At 47.9% G+C, this 21,763-nt stretch overlaps 1 protein-coding gene across 1 annotated transcript in view; it reads left to right on the top strand.

Moving 5' to 3' along the window:
• phldb2b (pleckstrin homology-like domain, family B, member 2b) overlaps positions 1 to 21,763 on the top strand; it is a 44,742-nt gene that overhangs the window by 5,148 nt on the left and 17,831 nt on the right. The window contains exons 2-9 of the mRNA XM_080854706.1: positions 468 to 536; positions 681 to 804; positions 2,932 to 3,114; positions 9,076 to 9,195; positions 12,681 to 13,906; positions 17,760 to 18,092; positions 19,741 to 19,884; positions 21,207 to 21,344. Coding sequence (XP_080710832.1) covers positions 468 to 536; positions 681 to 804; positions 2,932 to 3,114; positions 9,076 to 9,195; positions 12,681 to 13,906; positions 17,760 to 18,092; positions 19,741 to 19,884; positions 21,207 to 21,344 — 2,337 coding nt within the window. The remainder of the gene's footprint in view (positions 1 to 467; positions 537 to 680; positions 805 to 2,931; positions 3,115 to 9,075; positions 9,196 to 12,680; positions 13,907 to 17,759; positions 18,093 to 19,740; positions 19,885 to 21,206; positions 21,345 to 21,763) is intronic.

Genomic DNA, 21,763 nt, shown 5'->3' with positions numbered 1-21,763 from the left:
GTTCCCCTTCTGGAACACTTTCACACACTCACACACTGACATTCCAGCCCGTATCAGCTCAGACATGGCAGGGAGTCCCGGCCCTCTGATGGCCTCTGCCTGGGTTCGAAAGCACACATGTGCCCATGGGCGTCAGTGAGTCATTGGAAAATAGTTGAACACAATTATTCGTTCTCTATTTAGATCGGACGAGACACCGGCTAATGGTGTGGAGATGACTGGCCATGGCTTGTGTTAGCGCTAATCTGTCCGGGGAGAATAGTGGTTGGAGGATACATTATCAGCCATCTGTGGTCACACATAAACATGAACTCTCCCACACAGGACTGTTGCAGCTGGGACACGTGTGTGTGCGTGTGTGTGTGTGTGTGTGTGTGTGTGTGTGTGTGTGTGTATTGACACATAATCCTATTTCAGTGGTTGTCTCGGTTATACCCGCCAAGTCTAAAGATCCTTTTCATCTGCAGGATATAGACACAGACGCAGAGGGGAGACTTGAGCCAGAGTCAGACCAGCCTGATCCTATCAGTCCACAGGTGGGTCCAGGAGTTATCTCCTCTATCTTGATTCATGATTAGCCTTCTACGCTTAACCAGAAATTGAAAAGTCTAGTGTCTGGAATTTGTGTTCTCCTAATCTGACATTTAGCCCTGATTGAGTGTATTTGTACCTCTTGTCAGAGCCCTGCTCTGGACCTGATTGACACTGGGAGGCCTATGAAGGTGCAGGCCGCCACCCCTCACCTGGTTAGCTTGGGAAGCGGGCGCCTCAGTGTGGCTATTACACTGCTGCCACTGAACGAAGGTAAGCCAGTCTCTTTCGCACCCCCCACCTGTTTCTTTCTCTTTCACTTGCACACACTCATCCACACTAGGGATCGACCATTATGCATTTTTTTAGAGCCGATACCAATATCAATATCATTTTTGGACTTTTGCAAAAACAAAATACAAGAAGGGAATATGATAAAGTGCGAATACCTTCTCTGAGAACCAAAAGTCAATGTGCAGATGTTACCCCGCCTGGGGGGGAAACCAATTGTCTTTGCTGCAAATGTTATGGTTGTGGTTCCAAGCAGGGGTTTTCACCAGCCTGCCATATGTAGCGAAAACCTGCTATATCTAGCATAAACACAAGAGGGCGTTTGGGGAAAAATATCAGCAACACCTGCATGAGGAGGCCGACAACAGTATGAACTCAGAAGTGTGAAAGGGGGCCAATAGTGGCCAATACATCAGCAAAACTTTCAATCCAATTTAATATTGTTTATATATTTAAACATAGTGCAAAAACAATACAATTGTTTCCAGGCGCTTTAAAAGGTCAAGGGCCTGAACCCCCTTAAGCCCCTGAACCCATGTTAGCAGGAAGAAACCTTGAGCAGAGCCTTGGCACATGAGCAGAACCTCGGCACAACACTGATATAACAGTCTATCACTAATCCATACATGTATATGTATTCACATCATATTGTTATTCCTCATTAATTTACACACACACACACACACAAAGAGAAACCCCCCTCTTACCACCACTCTTTGGCCTAGTTTGAGCTTGTGTCTCACCGAGTACAAACAAGGTGGTGGCGACTTGACTGTCATTGTGATCCTCAGGATGTGAGCGTCTGCTATTGTTAGTCCTGGCTTTGGGCCTGGAGTCAGGGTGAGGGGAGGCTGAACTCCGCTTCAGGGTTATCTCTGAGAAAGGAGGGGCCACCGGCGCTTTCTTATGCTGATTTCCACAAAGCCCGAGACAGGGTGGAGCCCCTAAGTATTCTGTCCTGAAAAGAATGAGCTGGATGTCTGACAACTAGACTTCATATCATATTTCTATCCAGGTGTCAGCTCCCACTCCTGTGAGTGAGTGTGTGTGTGTGTGTGTGTGTGTGTGTGTGTGTGTGTGTGTGTGTGTGTGTGTGTGTGTGCGTGTGCGTGTGCGTGTGTGCCATCATCACACAATGCTAGATGTTTGCTACTTGTAGCCTTACTATCAATGTCACAAAGGGTGCTGAAGGAATGCAACCCCACTGTCCTTCAGGAAATGAAGCAGGCAGCCAATTATGAGGGTGAGAAGGAGCCAAAGAAAACGTCCTCCTTCAAGGAGTTTGATATAAAAGGAGTTTCCCTCCCATTAATGAATGTGATGATGATGATGATGATGATGATGATGGCAAACAGCTATATCCACTGTAAGTGCAGAGAATATCAGGTCAGACGTGTTGTCTGTGAAGCGAGCTGTGAATCTAACATGGAGGAACCCAAAGCAGTCCACTGAGACTGAGATGCAGGGACATTTGCGTCATTCTTTCCCAGGATTTGAGCTGTAATGACGTGAAACGTGCGTGTATCTGTGCGGAAATGTTTAACTGTCGGGCACTGGTACTGCACTCAAGTGCTTTGTGCCATCACACACACACACACACACACACACACAACAGAAATGCCAAGACTTCCAGTAGTTTTTCTACCCATAGTAGGCAGGGATCAGCTTTGCTCTTACATCATCGTAATGTGATCTTCGCAGGCCCCAGGCATTCCCATACTTTCCTTAATTAATGCAATTTTAAACCGCCCTTAGCAAAAACATCACTGAAAGTAACCATGTCAGTGTGTGAGTACATTCCTGTCATTACGACATATTTAATAACTCGAATGTTGATAGATGTATGTAGATAAGGGTAAAAACTTTAGATCGACAGACAGATAAAACTCTGGCACAGAGCCTTACAAACTGTTTCATTTTTATAGATGGCTGTAGAATATTAATGGGCATGAGTGGAGAAAGGCGGTATGACTGTTCATAAGGTACATAATTGTGTATGTCGATCACCATAATGTGGTCCAAATCAGGTTCACTTGGTTCACTCCAACATCTCGTCTTCCTGTTGAAAGGACATCTTTTGACCTCCTGATGGTATTCTCTGTCACCCAGGTGTGACTCGTATTGGGCGTGACGATGCCCCCGTGCCTCAGGATATCAGCATTGAAGGCCCTGGCATTGAAGCAGAGCACTGTGTGATTGAGAATCGAGGAGGGGTCGTGACCCTTGACCCTTGCGGACACTTGTGTTCCCTTGATGGCGTCCCCGTCACCAGACCCACACAACTCACACAAGGTATGTCATCGCCTTTTCTCATAGTTCCCATTCATATAAATCTGTTCTATGCTAAGGTTAGACCCATTCAAAATAGTGCCACACATCTGGTGTAAGTTAATGTTGACACCTACTGGTCATGGCTTGTAGTGCAATAAAAGCCAGGTACTCTGGAGTTATGCGACACATTTCATAATTTGTATTTATTTATGTGTACATATGTTTGCATTTGCATTTTTGTTTATCTGAATCTATGCATATATGAGGTAACGATATTTTGAGTAAGTAAGTAGTGAAAAATGTGTGATTGTGTGTGTGAGAAAGAGAGTGTGTGTGTGTGAGAGAGTGTGTATGTGCATACTTCTGTGTATGTGTGTGTGTGTGTGTATGAGAGAGTGTTTGTGTGAAAAAGCACTCAGGATTTATGAGTCTAGGTCCACAGTGCATGATGTTTCTTTTCCAGCAGTACCCTGGTTTTGCACTTAATTAGAAAGAGGGGTTTGGACTGGCTGATGCCTGCTATGCTGTGTGACTCACAGCTTCCAAGGGACTGCATAGATAGAAAGCGAGAGAGAGAGAGAGAGAGAGAGGGAGAGAGAGAGAGAGAGAGAGAGAGAGAGAGAGAGAGAGAGAGAAGTGACATTCCTTCTCTCCTTTCTTCCTCACTCGTATATTCTTCCTTACTCTGTCCACCCCTTAGCTATCATTTAATATCTCAGCTATGGGTCTCTGCTTGGCACTGTTCCCTTGTGGTACATTCTCACAGCGAAAAACAGTTGAGGGATCACTTATTTGTTCTACCACTCTCACTTATGCGGAGTAAATATTTACAGTGGTAGTGTGAATATGTGTTGGTGTGCATGTGGGTGGGTTTGTGTGAGGGAGACACTGAAGGGAGGGGGGTGAGGCAAAAGGAATGAGTTTAGGGGGGGGGGGGGGGCACTAAAACTGAGAGTGAGACAAGCAGAGGGGAGTGACCACTGAGTGTGTGTGAGAGAGAGAGAGAAGGAGGACAGAGAGAAGGAGTTCCTGACGTGTTTGCAGAGCACTGCGAAACGCGTGCTGGAGATTGCAAACAGACAGAGCGCGTTGGACACATCCCTGGGGCTAATCTCCCTGGCCTGAGATGCTTCGGGCGATTGAGCCTTAAACCTAGTCTAGATTAGTCTGCCTAGACTCTATCACACAAGTTCTCTTAGAAGTCCTGACTCTTCAGCACCTCTCGAGAGCAAAATAGTTGGCCCGGTCAGAGCCTTATTACCATCACTGTGGTCTTGTAATCTTACAACTCGGTATCCTATCAAGTTCACTTGCATTCTCATTCAAAGGGATATACTCTACAATACTAACAGCTCAGGTGGTCACAAGCCTCCAGCTAGCTGCACCAGAGAGGGGGTTTTGTAGGGGTTGATGTTATGTATAACGTTTGAATGCTGATTGTACGTTGTGGGTTTGAGTATAGACTGCAAGCTTTTCAGCTGACCCAGTACCCTAAAGATCGAAGTTATCAGATCAGATAAACAAGCAGCACCCCAAAAATTCCACCAATCCTTAATAATATATCCATTCATTCATTCATTCATTCACATAATTCATGAATACTACAGAATATGTGAATTGTGGGAATGTCCTAATAGGTGTGAAATGAATCGTTTCACTCACCATAAAAACAATCCATCATAGCCCGTAGCCTATTAGTTGTGGCATTTTTCGAAGGATCGCATATTTCTGATCGAACTGAAATGTAAATGTTTAACTTAAACATATTGTGAGGAGCTGTCACCGGTTCAATGCTTTCTGAGTTGACTGCAGAGGTTTCTTGGAGATAAGCAAACTGCGAAACAAAGAAAAAGTGAAGGGGCGGAGATTAAATAGCCCACTTTTGTCGGGCTCAGGGCACAAGCACCGTGGATCGACCGGCTAATTGACCCTAGGGTGAAGAACTGTTTTCTCCGGTCACAGAAAACAGAATAGTTTGTATTACCTTTTTATCTAGCATAAAATACAAACGGAGAATATTCTAAACGCCGGATGGACTTGGGCTGAGTAGAAGTTTGTTGAGCCAACCCTTTTCAGGCAGCGAGTCCGACCATCATCACTGAACGTTGCCTCTAACCAGCCCGAGGTGTGTGCAGGACCAAAGGTAGGACTGAGGTCGTCAAACTTGGGAATTTCTTCATAAAAAATGTACTAGCCGGACAAGTTTATGTCAACAGCAGATTCTAACACTATACGCGCGTCTGTGTCGAATTCAGTTGGATGTCAATGTAAGAAAAGGTTAGTGCTTTGGCAGCTTCAGGAATGTTTAATTACTTGGAATTCGGTGGCATAGGCTACATCCCGCATTGTTGTCGCCAGGTAGCCCACGCTACTGATTGCATGCTGTCTAGGTTGCCTCATTTTCCAATTCCATTGTTTTGTTTGGTTGATTATTAAGTTCAGTTTAGAGCAGTGACTGAAAAAAAGAATGAATAAATGTACCGGCTTACGGTTTCCCTGTACTATTGCTCTTTTTTGCAACTTCATATAATATAGCGTCAAAAGACGTAATGCACGCTGTTGAGTCTGAAGATCAAAATACTTGCATAAGACCACCTGAGAAATCATTTGACGTAAGATCTTCAAACCAGGGGCATATAAACAATGTGGTAAAAAATGTGGAAACTTGGCTGGATCACCAGGTCACGTGCACGACTTTTTAGACTACTCGAGAGACCACTGTGAAGTACGATTTATCTTCAAAGAAGACAGGCAAACGCTCTACTTAAGTCAGCGACCTACTAACGATGTCACCATGGCCGTTTTTCGTTCGATGAAGTAGTTATGTTGTAGCCATATTACTTTTTTTATGGTGACGAATCTGGCTTAGAATAGTTAAGAGAGAAGTGACGGGTACACACACATTGAAATATGTACATTGTGTAGAGAAGAGGTTGGGTGTTTGCAAATTATCTCTAAATTGACGATCACAAGAACAGATAGAATGCCCTCGAGTGATATGAAGGTTAAGATACCCTGTGCCTGTGCAGTAGGCCAAATTGCCGACTTGAAATGAGGGATTTTGAACTATAGTTTGCACAGAGCAGCATGCGCATTTCATTAGTCAAAGCATGTCATAAAGCCTCAGCAAACGCCTTGATTTTATGCGTTTATGAGATGGCTTTTTAATAGTTGTTGCATGAAGGTTTGCTTGAACAGGAAATGAGAAAAGGGGTTATAAACAAATAGAGATGACCCTTTTTTATTTTTCCAAATGAAAGATCACAAGAACCCATAGGCTTTTGTAGAGAGAGGCGTTAAATGCCTTGAGCCCCTCCTCCATGTTTGCTGTAAATGAGGAATGTCTGATGGCGTTGTTAATCATTAGACAGAGAGTGGTAGACCTATTTATTTATTTATTTCCTTCTCTCTCTTTCTCTTTCTCTCTCTCTCTTTCTTGTACTCACTCACTCATTCACTCACATGCAAACACTTGTTCTCTCTCTCGCTTTCGCACTCACTCACTCACTCACACACACACACACACACACACACACACACACACACACACACACACACACACACACACACACACATTAGTGCACCTCTTCTGCGGTTTATCTATTCCTGGGAGTGTGTGTTCAAGCTGGCCATAGACTAAACACCCTCCTACTCATAGGTCAAACCTTTCCTGTTGAGGTGTGTGCATTTCTGACGATAGCATGTGTGTTACAGATGAAAACATAAACTTCAAAGTCTGTCCAGACATAGAGACCAGATTCTGTGTCTGCCCAATAAACCCTATAATTTCTTAAACCCACAGGACAAATTGAGGGATATTGTCAGATTCAGTCGAAGTTTGGCATAGTTATTGTAGTTATAGTTCACAACCTCTTTCTTTATATTAAACCTTCAGTCCAACCAGTATCTAGCATATCTCCTCACATAGCAAAACTAGAGCCATTTCCAAACTAGCCCCTTCACCCTCTCCCTACCCACTTCCACTCCATTTGCGCGTTCATGTCGAGGGTTTGCCACACTAAGTGCCAAATCCAACCAATTAGCATGGAGTGGAAGTGGGTTACAAGACCCTCCATCACATGCCTGAGTGAGTCTGCATCGATACAGGCTTCGCAAGCATGTGCAACTATGTTTTCGTCTATGTGCAGCACCCTAACTCTAGCTGTCAGTTTTTTGGGCCACATGTCCTTACTTGTTAATTAAAGACTAATTTACAACATATCAGTGAAAAAGATGTTAGGAGTAAAAGCTGTAAAACACGGAAGACTGAAAAGTACATTATACAACGTGTGTGGGACATTACAGTATATGGAGGTCAACTTCACTTCAACTCCACATACAAATAATGAAAGGAGTAAAAAAGGAAGAAATCCAAAATTCTTCTTTAATCATTAAAGGAGACTATTTTTATGAGGTTTTTTTATTATTGTTTTTATTATTGTTTTTATTATTGTTCGTTATTTCAGTAAAAACAACTCTGCCATCCTTTTTTCTGCCAACATTTCCATTTTCTGTCGAGGGCATCCCAAAGTTTGCCACTGGGTCACACCCTACCCAAAGGTTTTTGTGCCTTCCACAGCTGCGAGTGTTACTATAAAACAGAATTCACTTCATGTGGAAGTGGGATGGGTCCGGTTTGGAAAAGACCCCTAGTAAAAAAACAGGCCCTTATCCACAAAGCATGCCAGAGTACTTTTCTTTTGGGGGCATCAAAGAAAGACGTTTTAAGGTCGACCTCTGTATCACCATATCATGATCTCATACCTTGCCAACTAAAAGCCCAGGTTTATCCTGCTCTGGCGAGATTTATGGGACAGTTCAGTGATGCTCCAGCTCCTGCGGAGAGAAACCAGTCAGACAGTGTCTTCTTTGCACAGATGGAAAGGAAGGCTATGTCATGGTAAATACTAAAGGGTTCATATGTGCCTTTTAACAGTGCTGGTAGTCTCCTCACTTGTGATCCATCACCGCATTCCAGTGAGTTTGATGCAGTTGTGAATAACTGCTGCAGTATCACAATATATAATGTTTATAAAGTATACTTTATGATCCAGACGCACTTTTCTACTGCTGAATTGAATCCATTCATGGGTGTTTTCATCAAGCTGAGAAACATCGACCTCAGAAACACTGATGCAAGATGGTCTGAGGATTTTTAGAGGGGTTTGCGGAGAGGGAAAGGTCTCAAATTTGTTCCATGATCCCATTTTTCCACATCCAATTCTTTCTGGGCTTGTGCAGAGCGCTTGTTCTGGAGTGTCCGGTTTCATTTCTGCTGGAAGCCGGCGTGCAACGACACTGAGCTGTCTGCCAGAATTATGGCAGCAAAGAGGAAGACTTCATCGAGCACCTACAAAAAGTCAACAGCTCGCTAAAAACGGTTAATTCATTTGACTCTGATTTACATTCCGATTAAGCAGTTTATTCTCTGCTAATCGTGTGAAAGGAAAAAGATAACATTAGCTTTGGAGAGTAGAGGGTTGAGTAAAAATTGCATTCAGCAGGTGAACTGACTGTTCCATTGAGGCCATCTGTGTGTAGTCATGGCAGACTCCCTCCCTTAGAGAGAGCAGAAGGATGGGACTGAAAATATTTTACTGGTGTATTTGGACATGACCCCACCACCACCCCTACCCCCACCCGTGTCCCTTGCCAGCACTGAGATGTTTAGACAGCTGTGGTACTGGTGGTGTCTGTAAGGTCATGACCCCGACATTGTGTGTAATGCCACTGTTATTCATCTAAATTGATGGCGTACGCAAACAGTGCTCGGTAATGGAGCCCTAACTGACAGAGGCCCACGGATGGAGATGAGCTGTTACCGTGACGATATCCCCTGATTGTAGCTCCACTTTGTCTTAGGGAAAGAACACGTTTGCCTTTTGGTGGTGTGTGTGTGTGTGTGTGATGCATGTATGTATGCATTCGTTTAGTGTGTGTGTGTGTGTAATGCATTCATGTGTGTTTCCCCCCCCCCTTCAGGCTACTCTCTCTGTCTGGGCAAATCCTACTTCTTCCGCTTCAACCACCCTGAAGAGGCCAGCCGGATGAAGAGCATGCTGCCTCAGAAGAGCCCTGTCTCCCCCCTGGTCTACAGCACAGGTGAGCTCTTTCAGTTCATTACTCACATTACTCACAGTTCCAAACGCGTATTAACACGTAAGTATGAAAGGGTTGATTCAATCCTGATTCAGGCATGTTTGTTTGTATTCTTTTCCTTAGAAATATATTGTGAATGCACTGGGCAGTATGTAATGTGTTGTTCTTTGTGATATGGAGCAAAGTGTAATGGACATGTGCGAATGCAAGGCAAATTACTCTCATGAAACAGTCAGGAGGACTATGGAGACTGCATGAGCTATTACTGAAATAAAATGTCTTGACTGCTCTGTATATAACCCAAACAATTAAAGAAGGTGGTCCTGTCAATCCACTCCTTGAGCGCACCTACATAATGATATCCCCTTTATGCTCGAAACCATTCATTTCAATACATTTGATCTTGTAAATATATGGTGCCGTTTGCAGAGATGGGTTGAAGCTCAAACAAAACCTACTCAACCCACCCGCCCCCCAAAAATACAATCCAGGGTAAAATAGGCACGGAAGGAAACGCCCCGGCTAGAAGGAGTAACCCAAACATACCCTCTACACTTTGTCACAAAGAGAGGTTTTCCTGTACCATCTCTTCTCCTTTGATGTGTGTGTATCGGACCTCAGGCTGTGAAACCACTGGGATCTCTCTGTCTCTGTGGAGAGCCTCTCCTCTCGTGTGTGTGTGTGTGTGTGTGTGGGGTTCAGTTACAGGTGGTCCGCCCCACCACCCGTCCCGTGCTCAGACAGGTGTGTGTCATTGGACACGCTTTTGAAGTGCTCTCAGCCTCTCGCACATCGCCTGCAGCCTCTGTCCGTGCAAGTCTCTCTGTGCACACCAGAGCAACCCTTTAAGCGTGTTAAACTGTTGAGTTTACACTCTCATTCTTATGGAATGCACACCACTCCTGCATGTAGACACACACTCAGACTTAAACACACTCATGCACACAACTACACTTGGACACACACACACACACACACACACACACACACACAATTACATGGCAAATTCACACACACACACACACACAGTTACATGGCAAATACACACACACACAGACACACAATTACATGGCAAATCCCCCCCCCCCCCCCCCCCCCCCCCCACACACACACACAATTACATGGCAAATACACACACACACACACACACACACACAGAAGCACATTTGCACACAGTCCCATACCGTATGCGGAATGTTCTCCACGCCGTTGAGCTGATTGCAGATGTGGTGTGCCTTTGCCGTCTTGACTGATTGATGTGTTTGAAGGTGTGGAGAGTGCGCCGTATATCAGAGCTCCACGCTCTGTTCCACTGCCTGCTTGGAATGTGTGGACCACATAAACAAACTCTGCACAAGGTTTAGCACCAAGCAACAGGGGAAAGTACACAGAACTACGTGTACAGACACACACACACACATACACACACTGTGTGTTAAGTGCATATAGATCTTGGGGTCATATAGCCATTAGGTCATCTTTTGTGGTAAGGACAGCAGTGGTCCTGCTCTTTGTTGGTCTGGGGATCTGGTTTTATTCAAGTCCTAAGAGCGTATGGACAGCAGATCTGTTTGGATGACAGACAGACCTGTAAAGATCGTGACCTGTGTCTGGAAGCAACGTTCAGACTTTCCCTTGTAAGGGTATGTGCAGCAGCTGTGCTTTGAAAGGTAGGTGTGTGTGTGTGTGTGTGTGTGTGTGTGTGTGTGTGTGTCTGTGCGTGTGTCTGTGCGTCTGGTTCGGGCAATGTGTGGTTGTGCCATTCTCACACCCTTCTCGGCAAGCCTTGTGATATCTGCGTGTTTCTGCTCTAGTTCCCCGGCTCCAGAGAGCAGAGATCGCCCTCCGATTCCCAGTCTCGACCTGAAGATTCTCCCTCTCTCTCTGTCTCTCTCTCACTTTTGTTTTTCTGTTTTCCTGATCGATGTCTCTGTCTGTCTCCTCTTCACCATTGAAGTGAATACCTACGCAGGAGCACTGATGACACTGACACGCACGCACGCATACCCGCATTGCCATGGAAATGCATCCAACGGCAAACATATCAGATATTTTTATCAGAGTTTTGGAAATGTCTTGCCTTGTATGTGCTTGTTTGTTTATATGTGTTTGTGTGTGTGTGTGCTGTTGTGTGCATGCCTACACGTGTACGTCGTCATCTCAATGCTCTGCTTTGAAGTGTGTTTGGCTGCACGCCAGCTGTAGACTCTCCCGCTCCTCTCCTCTCATGTGTGCAGTGTGGACTGAAAGCAGATGAGGGGCGTCAGAGGAACCCTCCAGGGTTCCCCCCACCACTACCCCAGTCTAAGCCAAGACCTCAAACCTCTCTCCTCCTTTGAGACACACGCACACACACACACACACACACACACACTCACTGACTCACACACTCCTAGCAATCTTTCTCCAGATTGTTGATGTATTTGCATAGCTGAGCTCATTTGTTTTCATGGTTCCATATCTCTTATTTGGTAATCGTTTTCAACCTGCCCCCCCCCCCCCCCCCTCCATGTGCCTTGTGTTCCCATTTCAGTTCACTCCACTCTTTCTCTCTGTGTTTCCCTCTCTCTCCTCTTTACTTACACTTTCCGCTTCTTCTGCCCCCGCCCCCGCCCCCCCTCCTCTCTGTCTTTTCCTCTCTGTTGGTCTCTCTTCTCTATGTCCCCCCCCTCTTTTACCGGACCTGCAGGTTCTGTGGGAGCATGTGGCGTGAGGTAGAGCAAAGGTTAGACACTTGGCTATCCCCCCCCCACCACCACAATCATATGGCCTGGATAGAGGGGAAGGATTGTTTCAATACCACTGAGGAGACTACGGCTCTTTTCTTCCCCATTTCTTTCTTTCAGTTCATGCCTTTTGTTTTTTTCCAAAAACAGTAACGATTTCCTCAAAACAGAGCTGCCAGTTCTCTGCTGTTTTTAGACATGAAGGCTTTGTGTGTGTGTGTGTGTGTGTGTGTGTGTGTGTGTGTGTGTGTGTGTGTGTGCGCGTGTGTTTATGTTGGGCCTGATACCTGGTAAAAGAGTGGGCTTGTGCGGGTTGTGGGTCGTTTGAAGGCACGGCCCTTTGTTATTCCTGAAGCAAAGTTGCCAATCTCAGCTATGAATAGATCAGTTACAGGTAGAAATCGCTAGAACAATTATCCCGCCCTTCAAGATTGCATTAAGATAACCAGCAGTAACTAAATAAGGAGGTTGGCTCGGGAAACCAACATTCTTCAAGCAATTTGCAACATTAAGAAGCAAAAATAGATGGCAAGGCAAATAGGGCAAAGGCAAATCTTTAACCGTGTATCTCATTTGCTGCATTTATTGTGCAAAATTGTTATTACACACACACACATTAGCTGCCCTCTTGCCCTCATCTTTTTTTCTTTGTCCCACCCTCTCTCTCTCTCCACCTCTCTCTCTCTCTCTCTCTCTCTCTCTCTCTCTCTCTCTCTCTCTCTCTCTCTCTCTCTCTCTCTCTCTCTCTCTGTCACTCTCCAGACTACCTGAAGTTCAGCAGTGACTACAGTAATGTAGTGGGCGGCTCCAGCACTCGTGGGATGCGGTCGGCCTCCGAGCTCCGTGACCTGATGGACACGCTGCAGCGGAAGAAGCAGGCCCTGGAGTCCAGCCTGCGCACCAACGGCGACACCAGCCCCTCCTACTTCAGCATGACCCAATCGCCACCCACCACGCCCTCCCCCAGCTCCCTCTCGCCCTATCAGGAGCAAGCCCGGAGGCTGTACGGTGCTGAACGACCGCCCCTCTCCGTGAAGGTGCCCGCCCACTCGACTCTCAACGTGCCGCCATCTCCGCGACGCTCGGATCCTCGGGACCCGTCGCTCCCCTACTCTCGGCCAATCTCACGCAACCAATCCCAGGATAACCTCGTCTCTTCCTCCATGGATGGGAGACGCTCGGCCAACTCGGGCTCCCTGCTGACCATGTGGAACGGATCCTCTTCCTCCTCTGCCACCGATGGACTCCCCCCGACACCAGGGGGCGGCAGCGGAGCGGCCAGCATGCCCTCCAGCCCTCGCCTGGGCCGCCGACACCTCACCCCAGAGGGCGCGGGCCGCAACGGAGGCCTGGAGCCCTCTCCACGGCAGAGGAAGTACTCGGCCGGCTCGCTGTCGGGGATGAGCAATGGCATGAGCTCCCACAGTCGCTCGCTGCCACGCCTGTACCGGCCAGTGGACGCCCAGCAGCAGGTCCCCCTCAGCCTGCTTCCCCCCCGCCGCTCTCTGGACGCCCACCCTCCTCAGCCGGCCCCTCGCTCCTCAGTTTCCCTCTCAGCAGCGTCTGACCAGAACGGCCACGGCGAGGTGGTCTCCATCTCCTTGTCCGCCAGGCCCATTTCCAAGCGCAGCCTGGCGCCACCTGACGTCACTGTGCCCTCCGCTGTGGCTGCCGCTGGGCCCACCTCCCCCACCACCCCCACAGTCACCACCAGCCCCCGCGTGGCCAAGAAGGTGAGCCTGACCTCCACCAGCAGCTCCTGCTCTGACCAGGAGCCTCCAGCCCGGCCCTCCCCGGAGCTGAGCCTGGGCCTGGGAGTGGGTCTGGGGGAGAGGAGGACGTCGTTTGGGAAGGCTGGTCTGGGCCCACAGGGGGGCTTCAGGGAGAGGAGGGGCAGCATCAGCTCCCTCAGTGGGAAGGAGGAGCTGCAGGACTACCACCAGCGGCAGCGGGATGAGCGGCTTCGCGAGCAGGAAGTGGAGAGGCTGGTGAGGATTAGGCCTGTTACTTTCATCTGGCTCCTCCTGTTTCTCTTCTTCTGATGCTGTTTTCTATGGAACAAATGAACAAAGGACAGCTTTGTTTATCATCACATCTCATAGTCATACTTTCTTTGCGCGCTCTCCCTTTGAGTTATCGCTTATTTTCAGGTTTCCTCACTTAACCTTCTTCCCACTTTTGAACCAATCAGTAACGGAAAAACTGGAATGTCCCAGAAGAGAAGAATGAGTATGGGAATAAGAAAAGATTCTGCTATAGATTTATTGGGGGATGGTAATGGGCATTGTAATTATTAGTAGATGCAGTCTAGATTGTGAAAGCATTCTTTAGGTGAAGGAAAGTCTCCTCATGAGCAGCGAGCCAGTGATTACTTTGTCTTATGGAATTCCCATGAGGGTGAGAAAAAGAGAGGGAGTGAGCGTGAGAGACAGAGGGAGAGAAAGAGTAAGAAAGAGAAGGCAAGAGGAAGAGGGAGGCCAAGGAGGAGAAAGTGGTCCACCTGTCTTCACATTAATCTGGATCCCTCCCTGCCTCACTCCCTGGAACATTCCACTGAGGTCTTATAAACCATAGAGCCAGTGGACCACACTAATGTGTGGTAGTGAGGGGGGGGGGGGGGGTGTTGTTGACTGGGTGGGGCTCCTGGGAGGCATTCCTGAGCTGCTGTGGGAGGAGAAGAAGAGGGCACAACCAGAGGTGGAGTTACTATTCCACTATTATTAGACCCATCTTGAAGCACAGCCACTCTCTCTGAAGGGCTGTGAACAGCACCACGGCCTTTCAAGCATGCTCGTAGGCCTGTCACACACACACACACATACACACACACACACACACACACACGAGCATTCACATACACATGTTCACAGACACGGACACACACACACACACACACATACACATGTGCGCGGGTACACACACACACACACACACACACACATATGCTCGTGGGCACCCACACTCTCTCTGGGAGGCTGACCACAGAGGCACCAGCCCACATTCACAATGCTATTCCTGCTGCCTGTGATGGTTAGAATGGGAGTTCTAGGAGCAGAGGGGGTGTGTGTGTGTGTGTGTGTGTGTGTGTGTGAGGAGAGGCACCTGCAGCACCGCCCTGGTGGTCACTGTGGGGAGTTGTGGTCAAGGCCACCCAATCATTACCCTTCGCTGCCCTTTAGTTGGGTGGCTCTTTAACAGGACTTGATTACAGGGCAGCCGTTCAGGGAGTAAACATACCAATGACAGCTGCAGGTGGACTGAGTGTGTGTGGGGGGTGGGTTTGTGTATGTATACACTCTCACTCACACACACACACACACACACACATTCAACTTCACTCATGCATCAACATTACGTCCTTGTAAAGCGTACTGCATCATATGTCTTCTTGGTAAACATCCTCACACTCATACAGTCGTCATCACCAGGCTCCCTCTGTGGAGTGAACTGCTCCAGATGCACCCATCCCTGTCTACCCGCCCTACCCCTCTCAGTCTGAAACACCCCCCCTGGAGGCTCTGTCACCTGGAGGTGTGGAACATGAGATCCTCCCTGCCCTTCCCTCTGAGGGGTCCTGCCCATAGTGCAGTGCCAAGGTCGGAGAATACAGCACCAAGGTCCGGCTCGGAGCTCGCTTTCAGAGCTGGTGTTCTGGCACGCGATGACAAGTATTGAAAGCTGAACTTGGTGTTGAGTGCCCATGAGAGTGTGCCTGGTGTCCTCCCCATCACTTTTAAGCCAGCAGATTCAATTCAATATAAGGCAGTGATTGTGTGTGTGTGTGTGTGTGTGTGTGTGTGTGTGTGTGTGTGTGTGCTGCTTTTAACTGTGTTTATGTTATCCGGGCTCTGTGTGTGTCCCATCCAAGGCCCTTCCTGGCATGCCACCCACCCCCCTCCTGCCAGCCGCGGTGGGAGGTGTGCCCTCGGGGCAAAGCCCAGGGGTATGATGGAGAGCGGAAGGATTAAATCACCGCACTCCTATATTTATATATCCTCCCACCCCCCCACCCCAAACACTGTGCCAGGAACTGTTTGTGAGGTGGTCCGGTTTCTCTCAGCACCTCACTCATTCCACTCCATTTCACTTATGCTCTCTCTCTCTCTCTCTCTCGCTCACCCTCTCTCTCTCTCTCATGCGCGCTAACCCCCTCTCTCTCTCTCTCGCTCACCCTCTCTCTCACTCGCTCGTTCACCCTCTCTCTCTCTCGCTCACCCTCTCTTTCTCTCTCTCCCTCTAACTCACCCTCTCTCTACATCTCTCTCTCTCTCTCTGGACATAGAATACAGTATGTTCTTGTGGTTAGTGTGTGCGGTTCTATCATTCTGTGTCTGTTTTGGGGGTGTGGATTGGTTCTGGTTGAACTCTCTGCAGTCTGTGGTAATGGATTCTCTAAGGTTTCGGATGAACTCTCAGTAACCTATGAGAGTCAGAGGCAAAGGCAAAACCACTAGCACTTTAAACTCCTAACCTCTGCCTCACATGGTGAGTCAGTTTGCTCTCTCGCAGAGAAAAAATTTAAATAGGTGTGGTGGGATTTGTCTATTTGTAGGCAGGCTTACGTTTGGAATCACGGTCTCAGCCTTCCACGCTGCTGTACCTGGAAAGTGAAGGCTCTGTGAGATCCACTTCCTGGCCCCTCCAGATCGAGGTCACCCACACAGCTTGGCCCAACACCTGTCGCATCACAACACTCATACCAAGGACTCCTACGCCTTGGCCCAGGGTGTGAAAGTTTGCATAACCGGTATAGAGTGTGTTGTATGGATCGTGTGAGGTATGGTATCTCTCAGTGCAGTGTAATACTGGGCTAGTTCCGTCCTGTTAATCAGGCTCTAAGCCAGAGCTGTTCCTGGGAGAGCCAGTCTCCTTGGCTAGCTGTCCCCTCAACACACTCCCCTGGGCTTTTTTTGGACCATCAGCATGTGTTTGCACAGCACAGTCTCCCATTAGATCCGGGGCACTTCACTAACGTTAAACAGCTCCCTGTGACTTTGACTCCGACAGGATCTCATCTCTCTGTTTGCCGGCCGAGTGGCGGAATGTTTGTTTGTCGTCTGGATACCCATGACCTAGCGCGTGGATGCTAATGGTTCCTCGTCACAGTAGTGTGAGATGTGCCTGATAACGGCCATGGACGTGTGTGAAACGCCTTGTGCAGCAGTGGGAGACCATGGAGTGCTGTGTATTTCAGAGGTAACCCCCCCCCCCCTGCGTCTACTTTGCCGTACTGCATGCTGACCCGACTGTGTGGCGTTTGTGGGCTCTGGCTTGATGCCGTGGTGGTTATGGGAAGCCAGGCAGAGCCTGTCCAGGGTTCAGAGGACATTTGGAGAGAGTCCTCAGACTGGAGATGTGCTCCATGTGGAACAGGGCTGAGTTTCCCAGGCTGTTGTCAGCATTTGGAAGTAATTAGGAAGCAGTTGACAAATAAGCACTAAAACAGTGGGAACGCGTGTTCGTACGAGTGTGTGTCTGTGTGAGTGTGTGTTTTTTCGTATTTGTTAATCTAATCTATGTTTACATCAGGCCAAGTTTTATTGGTGTTTTGTTCTGAATAAGCCTTTTGTTCTCGGGCTGTGCCAGTTGTTTACACACAAGACACATTTGGAGATTGTTCAGCCTGTGTGTGGTGCTTGAGCAATTGATACATTCTTGTTCTGATTATGGGGTGTGTGTGTTTGTGTGTTTTGTGTTTGTGTGTGTGTGTTTGTGTGTGTGTGTGTGTGTGTGTGTGGTGTGCGCGCTAACAGTGGATGATCTCTTGGCTTTTCTGTTGCCTGACAGGAGTGTGTGTTACTGCTGTAATCACTACCCTCTTGCCTCTCTCTTGCCCTGCAGGAGCGCCAGCGTCTGGAGACCATCCTGAGTATGTGCTCGGAGCTGGGACGAGTGGAGGACACCTCCGTCTCGGCCGTGGCCGACCTGCAGAAGATCAACAAGGAGCTGGAGAAGCTCCAGGTCTCAGACGACGAGTCTGTGTTCTCGGAATCTCCCGGAATGTCACCAGAGAACGGCTACACGCCAAAAGCCTTGGAATACCAGCCCAGCGAGGAGCGACAGATTCGGCATCGACGGAGCAGTGGCCAAAGGGATGTCAGGGCGGAGTCACCTGCTGTCAGTCTCAGAAGTTCCGGCCCTTCCCCCTCCCCACGTCTACCGTGGACAAACAAGGTGATACTTCAGTGTTGTCATCTGACTTGACACTGTCTCCTGACCTTTAACCTACAGCAAGCAATAAATGTGCTTTTGGAGACCAAGGGTCTCAACCTCTAAAGATTTATAAAGTTCCACATGTCGACTTTGAAGCACTTGCACTTTCTTATCATGCGTGCCTTGAAGTCAGTGGCCTTAGACCCTATGACCCAGAGCTGAAGTGACTTCAAGGCTCAGGTTTAATCTATCCCCGGTCTTCTGTCAGAGACATTCCTCCGTTATAATCACACGCCATATTTTTACCACGCTTAATCAGATCAGGTAATTTAATATCAAGGAAAGGAAGTCTATGTCCACGCTGAACATTCTTTAGACCTTTTCAAGGGTGAGAAGTCATGTATATGAGTCCTTCTCTGACTCCCAACTACACACAGACACAGACTCTCTCACACACACACACACACACACACACACACAAGTAGACTCTCAGGAAGGAATGTAAGGGGTGTCCTGTGTGAATGCCTTAGTCTGTGAACCTCATTAGGCTCTAGTAGGGAGTAGAGTAGGGAGGGTAGGTTCATGACTTGGACATGAGTTCAGTAAAGAAATATATGTGCTTATGTCAACAACATGGATTTAATGTGAGAAATCCCTCAGGTTGTGCATAAAGCTTTTTCTCAGAGACAAAGAAGCAGGCCAAGACCTTCCTCCACAGTCTAAATTATGACCTGGACAAACGGTACTATCCAAACAGGTCATGAATACCGTGTGTCTCTGTGTGAGATAGAGAGATAAAATGCTTCTTGATGATGTGCACAAGGAGGAGTTTATGACTCATTTTTCTGTCTATGAACACCAAGGAAGCTAAATAACTTGGCCTCTCTCTCCCTCTCTTTCACAAGCACACACAAATACACACACACACACACACTCACAGCCTGATGATGACAAAACTGGGATTGTTTTGCATTAGTCGTCTGGGGTCAACAGGTGGCCACTAACCCCCCCCCCCCCCCCCCCCATGTAAACAGTTCATTTGGAGCACTTTAAAATGGTCTCTGTCTGTTTCAGAGCTGTACTGGGCCCAGTGTTTTAGCCACGTTGACATACGTGGTGCATCAGAGAGTCGTTTTTTTTTTCCAGGGAATTGAGTCGAAGTTTGAGCCCGGCGCAGCTGCAGCCTGTCCTGGTGTGATATATAGGCCATACCGGCTGGGTGTTTATTAGATTAGACGGCTTCAAACGAGCTGGACAGCTGCCTTCGTCCTCCATGGTGGATCTTTACCAGTCCACCCAGGCATTGGCCACTGACTTATGCCTAGTTTGTCACCAATGGCATCTTCCTAATGAGTTTAAGTGGAGGAGGAGGGCAGCTGTGGTCGCTCAAGAAAGGCACTGAAATATACATGTGTGATGAATATACATTGACCAAGCCCGTGGGACCCTATGTCCCCTGTGCAAGGGTGACTTCGATGCCATTTGTTTCGAGTCTTCCTAGAGTGGAAGTAAAGTCTCCTCAAAGCAGTAGTAGGTAGTAGTGGTCGTCAACATGGACCCGTCCAGATTACAAACTTCCAAGCTGTTCTGGCGTAAAGTCAGAAACAGGGCTAATCTGAGTGGTGTGAGTGTAATTAGCGTAGCCTCTGATGGCATGGTTGATCTGCAGGCCCCTGAGCTGGTGGAGGACCTGCACCTGAAGCAGGAGGTGACGCGCATCGAGGAGGAGAGGATCCAGGTGCTCAACAACATGGAGGAGCTGGAGCAGAAGATCAAAGACCTGGACAACCAGATGGAGGAGTCCATCAGAGAGGTGCGTGGGTGGTGATGACAGGCAGGAGTGGATATTGTGTGAGTGTGTGTGTGTGTGTCTGTCTGTGTGTGTGTCTGTGTCGTCTGTGTCTGTGTCTGTGTGCGTAAGTGAGAGAGGGGGGTGACCTGTGTTTGAGGTTTTGTGAGGGATTTACATCTGCAGGGTGGGCTAACAATGATTTAGGACTTGTTGAGACAGGCTCTGTGGTCATGTCCTCCTCCCTTTGTATTTTTCTTACTCTCTCTCTCACACGGTCTCTCCATCACACTCTCTCTCTCTGTCTATCCCTTCCTCTCTCTCTCTCTCTCTCTTTTTCCTCCTCTTCTTTCTACTTCTTGCTCCCCCGCCCACCGTCACCATTATCCTTTACATATAAACCCTGATTTTATGAGGTTTGGTGGACACCGCTCCCCTCCGCCAGACACTCCCTGTGTCTCCACATCCAGGTAATTATCACAGCATTACTGCACCCCCTGAAGGTGCTGCCTGCCTCTGGTCGGCATGCTAAGCAGGCAGGAGTGTGTCTGGGCGCTGCTAAGAGCTCCGGATTACCTCTCCAACACCTGATTTAATTATGGCCTGGAGCCCAGTGCCGTGTGCCGAGCGCCGCCCAGCCGGTGACTACAAATTCACAGTTAACCATTAACATCTATTAGGGAAGCCTCTGGCAGCAATCTGGTTGGCTGGCAGGTTTATGAGGCACAACGGCTACGTTTCTGTGTGTGTGTGGTTTCATTTGCAGCGATGTCTTATTCCTAGCTTCACTTATGCAGTTTTTATTGTAATAAAAGGTAATTGCCCATTAAGAGCAAACAAAGGCAATAAACTACTTGGATCGATCTTCATATCACTTCATCATCCAAAGAGCCAGCACTGCATTTCCTAAAAAAGTCGATGTTAAATGGTTGAGAGACAATCATTTTAAACACTCTCGCGCTCGCTCGTAGTTACTAGGTCGTTGCACAACACAACACACACCAGATTTTGCTTACTTGAAGCATGTGAGCTGATGGTGTAAGTGTTTGTGTATGGTGGTTTTAGTTAGTTGTCCTTTTTGTTTTTGATCTTGCATGTATTCAGATTTCCTCTTTCTGTTCCTTGCAAATCTGCTCTTAGTTTACTGTACATCCCTCAGGTCTGCCCTGTCAAGCCTCAGGATTGTTTGCCTTTACTAGATACAGACTGATGTGTGTACCTTTGCTTTGCCACAGAATACATTTGAATCTGGTCTGTCCTCAAAACACTACATATCCTCTCAGTTTACAGTGTGACCAGTCCTTATTAGACACGTGGAGTGATGTGTGCGCGTGTGTGTGCCACAGATGGAGGTGGAGCGAGCGCTTCTGGAGGGTGAGCAGGAGTCCGAGATCGCCCAGCTACATCAGGACAAGGAGGCCCTGGAGCAGCTCAACGACAAGATGGTCGACATGGAGAAGAAGCTCCAGGCAGAGAAGTCTCAGGTAATTGAGTCTTACCGACAACAGCAGAACCATCCCTTCAGATGGTTTAAGGGGAACTGTACCTCAGGAATGGACATCAGAGACGCTTGCGTCAAATGAGAGGATGTTGTCCTTGCTGCCAACTTCCATAGTGTATCCTGTGGCAAGTTAGAGGGCTGCTCAGCATTGGTGAGATGACAAGCTGAATTTAAGCTCCGACTGAGGGTGTAGACAGTACAGACACAGACTCTCTCACTCTCTCTCTCTCTCTCTCTCTCTCACTCTCTCTCTCTCTCTTCTGACATACATACACACACACACTTTCACTCACTCACTAGGGAGGATGGTAGTTTGCCTCAAAGGTGACAATCCCCGCTGGCATCCTCCTCACCCTTTTCCCAGAGTTAAATAAAGATCTGATGAGACTGAGGTAACACTGA

This window comes from Sprattus sprattus, assembly GCF_963457725.1.
Source record: "Sprattus sprattus genome assembly, chromosome: 17".
Taxonomy (NCBI): domain Eukaryota; kingdom Metazoa; phylum Chordata; class Actinopteri; order Clupeiformes; family Clupeidae; genus Sprattus; species Sprattus sprattus.
The sequence above is the reverse complement of the archived record's forward strand: the minus strand, read 5'-3'. Positions and strand labels throughout refer to the sequence as shown.